The following is an 8,253-nucleotide window of genomic DNA, read 5'->3' on the forward strand; positions in this document are numbered from 1 at the left end:
GGTTCAGTAGTTTTTACATGAAAGCGTAAACATCCCTACATTTGCATTTATAGGTAATATTGTTAACGATTAAGGATTAAGTTTATGTAGATAAAGGTTACAGCAGTGGTATCTGTATACCTATATTCTTTAATTGATGTAAATGTAATATTGCTCCTACCTAGTTTTCGCTTGCGGGCCACCAGTAGAGGATGATAAGATGAGAATGAGATCAGGTCAGTTAGGCCATCAGGACACAGTTACCAGTTTTTTTTATCACGATGTTTTACAGGAGGAACCGCGTGGAGGTTAACCTGATGATGAACCGGATGATTAGTCCACATGACTAGCAATCTCCTTCCCCGTAGCAGTGTTGTATTTCTAAAATAATAAATAATATCGCAACTTCCAACAACAAGGGTTCACAATTCGTTATTTCATATGTAAGAAATTACTAAATAAAATAATAATGTTGTTGGAAGTTGCGATATTATGTATTATTTTAGAAATACAACACTGCTACGGGGAAGGAGATTGCTAGTCTACTATGGTTATCAAACCATAGTGTTGTCACTATGCATCATTTGATGCCTTTACAAAATCTATAGGTACCTTATTATTTGCTGCACATTACGTGATGGTAATTTAATGTGTAAAAGATAGCTCATAGTGTTTATAGATACTAGCATACCAGGTACATAACGTAATGCCTCATGAGTAACGGCGCAGAAATGCTCTTAGTCCTTCGGAATGTGTAGTGTAATATAAAATGCATGAGTACTACCTTGGGTGTAAAATAATAACTTTATGTCAATTGTGTTGTTCATGTATAGGTATCGGAAAGGTTACCACTTCCTATCATGAGTGCAAAAAAGCATGTAACGGTGACAAGTCCTATATGTTCAGCAATATTAATACTATTCTTAATACAGGATATGAAAGAAAGCATTTATATTCTGTTATAATAATAATTTAATTTCAATAAAATATTTCTTTATAATAATAATAAGAGACAACATAATCACAGATGCGCAAATTCTCCTATCTCTTCATATTCATTATTTTTCATTGCACTTTCTGAAACAAAAAATACGTTTAATTATTGCTAAGAATTTTAATTAGTAACAAGAATGTATAAAACAACACATTACATTTTCCTCACCATAGTTATTTCTGGAAATATTGAGCTAAGGTTGAAGTTAGCCCGTGATGTAACTGGTAGACTTGTAAGTGATCGCTCAATATTGTGTCCTACACTTGGCATACTTGAAGACATCAAATGACTGTTAAAGAAATCGGACTGGTATTGTGTAGGAACTTGATTACTGACATAGTTGGGAAAACCTAATTCATCTGTCATCAAATTTGAATGCCTTTTAGATGGAGGTTTATTCTGCCATAATGAATGAGACGGGTCATTCCATTCATCTACATCATTATTCAGTTTAGATCTTTTACTTTGATATTTTTTACTGGATTCTTTTTTAGGACACTCTAATTTATGTTTAGCAGCGGATTCTCGTCTCGAGCTCTTATAATTGGAAGGCACTTTATCCTGTTGCTGAAACACAGCCGGGTTATTTCTCATTTTCAATTCTTCGTACTTATGATTAGTGTAACTGCATTCTGGAGTCTGGTTATAATCTATAAATTCACCATGAAATGGGCCACTCGTGTAATTCCCAGACATTAAATTGCTGCTGCCAGGCATAAAATTAGAATAAAACGAATTTGATATCGTATTTGTGGTACTATTATACAACGTGGTCCCAGAAAGCTGTTGACCGGCGTAACTATTATCTGTGTAATCTAAAATAGGAGGAAAGTGTGAAACTTGTGCTATACTATTTTCTTGCGGCCCATTGAAATTATTATATTTTTGTGATGGCATCATAAATTTAACGGCGCTGCTATCTTGGGTTTTTTGTGTACAAGAACCACCTCGTATTAAGGCTTCTGCCGAATAACTATTTTTTTGAGATTTAGAAGTCTTATCAGTTTTATTTGTTTTAGGCTTGTTATGTGAAAATTGTACCACATTCTCGTAAGAATTCATTGTCTTTGAATCATTGAATGTATAACAGGGCTGTGTTTGACTCTCTATTCGCGTAGACATAGCTTTACGATTCGTTTCATTTGTAAAATGTGTTATAGATTGTTTTGATGCAATTGATTTTGACAGATCAATATTTGGTGCTTGATAACGAGACGGAATACTGTCTGATGAACGGTTCATTAATTGTGTAACAGACAGAAAATTACTACAATTCTGTATATCTGTTTGTGGTATTCCTCGATTTCCGAGTTCAGAATTTTTCTTTTTATCATGAGGACCTAAAGCCAGATCGCCAACTAAAGTTGGCAAATTTATGGGTGGAGGTTCAATACTTATTTCCGTTGGTCCTACCGGTCTAGTCGAGGGCCATACTTGTAATTCTTCTAATCCACTCTGCATAGGAAAGTTATGCATGGAAATAGGAAAGTAATTGGTGTCATTATGTTCTTGCTTTTTAGTGATTTGAGACGGATCCAGTTGCCCATAAGAAACCTTGTGGTTTTCTTTTACATCCATATGATTTGGGATAAAATGATTTGTCATTGGTCTTGTTTCTGACGTCATCCAATTAATGTGCATTTTACTGGGCGATTTTTTAGTATACTTCTCGGATGCTTGATGGGGTAAGGTTAAACATTTTGTACCATTTTCCACCACAGTTTCCGAAATTTGCTTCGTTTCGTAATGCTTATTACTAGGTTTCAAACTGATATTCGTCTGCATATTTTCTGAAGGTAAATAGTTTTGATGTTTGGCATTCAAAGTTTTAGGAACATGGTTATTGTTGGTATAAAATGGTACATCATCAGTCCATAAATTAGTGGGCTGTGAGTAAAAACTTGTTATTGTGTCAGTAAAAGTTGAATTTGGTTTACTTGAATCTTTCTTATTAGAACTTGTCACTAGAGGGAACTGAAATTCAGGGTTAAAAGGATTATAAGAATTTGAATATGGTGCGGATACCGTGGTTAGTATATCTTTGCTAAATGTATTTGTCGATGTAGTACAATTTACAAAATCGAAGCCTTTATGAGACCATCCCAGGTCTATATCATATGTTAATCTCGATGAACCAATCTTCATCAAATTGTCTTCTACATTTGTATAATCCGTTTTGTTTTTAGATGTATATTTTTCCATTGCACAAGGATACAAGCCAAGGCTATTAAATTCATGACCAGACGAAATATTACTTGTGCTATAAATAGTACTTTTAACCGTATTAAAAGGGTCACCTTTATAAAAAAAATTGTTAGTACTAACGTAACTTGTCGGTTGATTTGAAATTGATTTGCTAATATTACAATCAAAATCTAAGCCAAATGTAGAGTCGGATAACGTACAATTAGTTGATATTAAGGTAGACATTGGTAAGTTTAAAAAAGGATTTTCATGAGTTACGTTTAAAACGGCAGTAGTGGTAGTTTTACATGTAACATTGACTTCCTTAGAATTGACATTGTCTCCACTGTCTGTTGTATTTGTATACTTTTGTTGTTCATTGTGTTTATTCAAAATATTTGATGGTGCTTGAGTTTTATTTGTAGATTTCATTTTAATATCTGTAGCATTCATTTTTTCATAAAAAGTAACAGGCTGTGTTGTAGCATCATTTCTTCTTTGACTATTATCCTTAATACTAGTTTGTACAGTACTTTGTGGTTCTTCTGCTGGACTATCTGCTCTATTACCACTTACTAATGGAAAAGACATAAGAAATGCGGCTGTCGGTGATGCGGCTAAGAATTCTTCTGCGAGCTCTAGGCGTGCGTTTCCCGTATCGACAACATTGTCACATAATGTAGTATCTAAAATATTAGGTAGCTTATTTTCTTTATCTTTATCTTCTGTAAGAGTTTCTATTTCTGACGCAACTTTAGTAAATTTGTTATTTTCAACTGTATTTTGAATTTCACTAGTATTCTTTTCTAAAATAGCAGGTAATTTTGTCATTATAACTGATTCTGAATTAGTTTTTGTTGGTTCAACAATTTTTGATGGAAAATCAGATTCCTTTGATTTCATTTTAGAATTGGCTTCATTGTCTTTACTAACAGGAATGGATAACTCTTGATTAGTAGCAGGTTGTGTAATAGTTTTGCTAGATGTTTCTTCAGAAACTTTTTTGGATTCTTGATATTTTTCAGTATTTTTTTTGTTAGTTGCTTTGCTATCAGTTGCACTTTTGTGGCTTTTTGATGTATTTTGGACAGCTATTTCTTTTTCAATATTAGATGTAGATTTTTTCTTATGACTTTTTTTATAAACATCGCTTTTTGATTTTACATTATTCTTTTTATTTTTCGTGATATCGATTGCGGATAAAGGACGAGAATAAGCTGATATAGGTAATATATTAACCATGGTTGTTTTTGTAATATCTCCATTATTTCTATTAACAACGGGAGCGGATGGTTTATTTAGTGATTGCAAATTGTCTACAATCACAAATGCTGGTGGAACAGTAGGAAATATTAGCGGTCGTTGTGGAAAAATATATGGTGTCGCAGGTAACACAACAATTGTATTTTCTGGCCCTGAAAAATGAGAAGCAAATAAAGTAAATAAATTAGCAAAAACTAAATTACCTTACTATTTTTATATTTTTTGGTTAAATAAATACCTTTTTTATCAATATTTAATTTTGGTAACAATTTTGGTGTATTATGTGAAATAATAGCTGGTGTAACTGGTTTGGACACTAACTTTTTGTGTGTATTTTCAGAACTAGATTTAACAGTTACATTTGTAGTAAGTGTAGATTTTTCTTTTAATGCATTACGTTTAGATTTCTGTAGCATCATTAACTTCATATATTTACTACCTGTAATAGAAGAGGAAAATTACTTGAAATATATAAAAGGTATTAAATATAAATTTAATTATAATAAATAGTAGCAATTAACAATATTGGTTTTGAATAAAAAAAAACATGGTATAGTAATCATTAGTTTTAATATAATAAATCATATAAAAATAGGCTCAAATAAAACAGACAATTTATCAAAAAATGGGACACTATTAAAATCACTTTAATACTTCCAGTAAAGATAGCATTAAATAAATGTTATTAACATTTATTTCCAATATACTTAAGTTAAAAACCTCTAGTATTAAAAATCCCACAAAAAGTAATTTAATTAAGATCAATCTATAAAAAAAATTATTCAAATGAAATTAATTTCAAATCGTTATATATGTATAATACAAACAAACCAATTGTCCTCTTTATAATATTAGGATGATTTATTAAATCCTATTATTATTTATAGAATAGGTTTTGCCAGAAGGTCGAGAAATTTGACTGCATCACTTTTTTATTTTGTGTTAATAGAAACAAACAACCATACAAACTATAAAAATCAACATATACATATGCAATTGCATATGTAACAAAAGATATCAGTTGTCAACTAATGGGCAAGTTATTATATAGAAAAGCTTAAATGATACTTACTTTGGTTTTTTTTATTGATTCCCACAAAAACTTGGGTAGATGCATCCTTAAAATTCAGTTTTTTATTTATACAATCATCCAGTTTAACTTGCAATGCCAATATTTCTGCTTCTATAAATTATGAAATGTTAATACCATTAATCAATTTACATTAATATGAAATAAATTTCGTCAACTACTAGTTCGGTTGTTGTATTTACTTTTGCTAATAACATAATTATTGAATATGCTATAGAAAAAAAACAATATAAAACATAATCAAACTCTGGTATGTACTTTCTTGTTAACTTAGTTTATATTTAAAAATAAGGTACAACAAATTATGTTGTTATAATATGTAAACTTCAAATTGGTAAACATCAATAAAGGCAATTCTATTAATGTTGTGTTTAAGATAACAATATCACACATTGAACTCACTTAATTGAGTTTTCTCTTGATCACAATTTGTTAAACAAATTATTGCCTTCTGGATAATTTCAATTTTAGGATATTGTATATCTGCTTCGTGGTCTGAGGCTTCATTTGCTTTATTTATGGCCTTCACGACTTCTCCAAGTTTCGATATTGCTTCATTGAATTTATTACGTCGCTGACGTTCCCATTCACGGCAACGGCTAAAGATATACGTATAAATTAATAGTTAGATACATTATATTCATTTTAAAATTTGAACATTTTATGTTAGATATTGGAATACCTTGGGGTGCGAGCCTTCGTAGTGGTTTCCATAGCCATTTAAACTCAGTGAAACATATAACAGATTATCTTAAAAATAGAACAATGCATAATTATATTAAGAACACTGCAATATACATTTTTTATTTAAGTTAATAAAAATTATAGTAAAAAAGATAATATGAATGTATAAATATATTAAAAAAAAATGATAATGATTAATGAATGAACTGCAGTTTGAGACAGACTGACTTAACTGATAAATATAACTGACGTACTGCAAGTGACAATTTTGACATATTTACAGTTTCACAATTTTTTTTTATTAATATGTTTTATCCTTTCAGCTCGGATACAAGTCCTTTTCCAACTTCAGCAATTATTATTGAGTATCGTGAGTTTTTTGTATCTGTGAAACGGGAAAAACCGATCCAAAAAAACGCTTTTTGGCAAATTATTTTGTATTTGTTTTCCAATGTAGTGGTGCCAAATTAACAACAGGGGACACCCGTCCGATTGATCCCCCGTACAATTCAAACTTAAAACCATATGGTGTATAAAAACAATAACTTAAAAGCGATAAAAATAAGACACAATACTCAGTATGTTGAGAAATTACATTGTCACTATATCTTTCTTTGTGACGGAGATTTTTCTAAAAACCTGAATATTATTGAGATTTTGGCAAAATTCGGTTAGAAAGCAAAATTGTCATATGGCTACACTGGTAGGAAAAACCTGGGGAAAAATAAAGGAGACAACTGAGTCATTTGGTAACACTATTAATTTTGTTTGTGATTGACTTTTTGGCGGGAAGTCAAATTGAGCGGGTGTTTTAAATTTTCTCCTTTTTGATTTTTTTATTTTAATTGTAATTTTATTGTAAATATTGTATATCTTATTGTAAATACCTAAATAGTAAATCAAGCAAAGAAAATGAGTGATAGTAGCGACGGGGGAAACCCCGTCGACCGTGGAAAATATCAACGCGGCAAAAAACGGAAGATGTCGCCGAATCATTTAATTATATCCGAGGACTATAAAATGTATACAAAACCCAATTACAAAAGACAGTTTCCTGAAAATCATAGTGTAGATTGTGTTGTCTATGTAGAATCTACAGAAAATGAAAAAGTTGGGAATAAAAACCCCATTACTTTAACAAAGTTATTCACCGAAAATGTGAAAGGCATTGCAGGTGTACACAAGTAAACGCCTATAAAATAGGTGTGACCTTTCGAAAGCCCGCACCAGCCAATAATTTTTTAAAAATGGACAATTTTTTAAACAAGTATAAATTTAAGGCTTTTGTACCAGCATATATCACAGAAAAAACTGGTATCATAAGATACGTACCGACAGACATGTCCAACGAAGATATTTATAAAAGTATTAGTTGTGATACCGAAGTGATATCCATCAAACGTTTTATGAAAAAAGTAGAGGGAAAACTATCTCCATTGGGCACTGTAGCCGTCACATTTGCAGCTACCACTTTACCACAATACGCCTACATACAATTATTTAGATATCCTGTACACACTTATATTCCACCATTAGTCCAATGTTACAAATGTCTGAAGTTTAACCATTCAGCTAAAGTATGCCGTAGCTCACAGATGTGCTCATCATGTGCTGGTCAACACTCATACAAAGAATGTGATGTAGAAGAAATCGTTTGTATCAATTGTAGTGGTAACCACTTAGCAATTTCGAGAGATTGTCCCATTAAAAGAAGAAAATTGAAGAAAAAAGAAGTAAATATGTCAATCACTCCTATGCCGCTGTTGTGAGTATGCCCTCAAGTAGTACAACCCCAAAAGTATATCCCACTTTAGAGAAATCTTTAAATGTATATAATTCACAATTTAAACAAAATGTAAATAATAATAATACTGCATTCAATGCAGATCAAATTGTAAATAATGAAATTATAATTAATGCATTAGTTAAATCTCTTGTTGCTCTCGGTAACAACAAAGAGAAAATGTCAATAACTAATAAGACAATAAAAGAAATATTGTTGTCAAATTTAATTTAATGAATACATACTTAAATATAGCCCAGTTTAATATACAAAGCT

General features: G+C 31.0%; 1 protein-coding gene across 2 annotated transcripts; it reads right to left on the reverse strand.

The window, feature by feature from the left end:
- Window positions 1-950: 950 nt before the first annotated feature.
- LOC131848416 (uncharacterized) lies at window positions 951-6,352 on the reverse strand. 2 transcript variants are annotated; one of them, XM_059198260.1, is made up of 6 exons: window positions 6,193-6,352; window positions 5,913-6,109; window positions 5,493-5,603; window positions 4,659-4,859; window positions 1,142-4,572; window positions 951-1,056 (listed from the first exon to the last, which is right to left on the reverse strand). In XM_059198260.1, exons 1-6 carry the CDS (start codon window positions 6,228-6,230, stop codon window positions 1,045-1,047), a joined length of 3,990 nt encoding a protein of 1,329 aa, XP_059054243.1. In that variant the 5' UTR covers window positions 6,231-6,352; the 3' UTR covers window positions 951-1,044. The 2 variants fall into 2 exon arrangements, with proteins under 2 accessions (XP_059054243.1, XP_059054244.1); XM_059198261.1 differs by lacking the exon at window positions 5,493-5,603.
- Window positions 6,353-8,253: the final 1,901 nt, after the last annotated feature.

The sequence above is a fragment of the Achroia grisella genome, unplaced genomic scaffold (genome assembly GCF_030625045.1).
Source record: "Achroia grisella isolate CSIRO2021 unplaced genomic scaffold, CSIRO_AGI_Agris_v1 utg558, whole genome shotgun sequence".
Taxonomy (NCBI): domain Eukaryota; kingdom Metazoa; phylum Arthropoda; class Insecta; order Lepidoptera; family Pyralidae; genus Achroia; species Achroia grisella.

Excerpts from the sequence above, each read along its gene's own strand:
- LOC131848416 (XM_059198260.1), bottom strand. The coding sequence starts at position 6,230 with ATGGCTATGGAAACCACTACGAAGGCTCGCACCCCAAG. Across the intron at positions 5,604-5,912 it reads TCAAGAGAAAACTCAATTAA|AAGCAGAAATATTGGCATTG; the intron begins GTGAGTTCAATG and ends CATAATTTATAG. Across the intron at positions 4,860-5,492 it reads AATCAATAAAAAAAACCAAA|GTAGTAAATATATGAAGTTA; the intron begins GTAAGTATCATT and ends CTTCTATTACAG.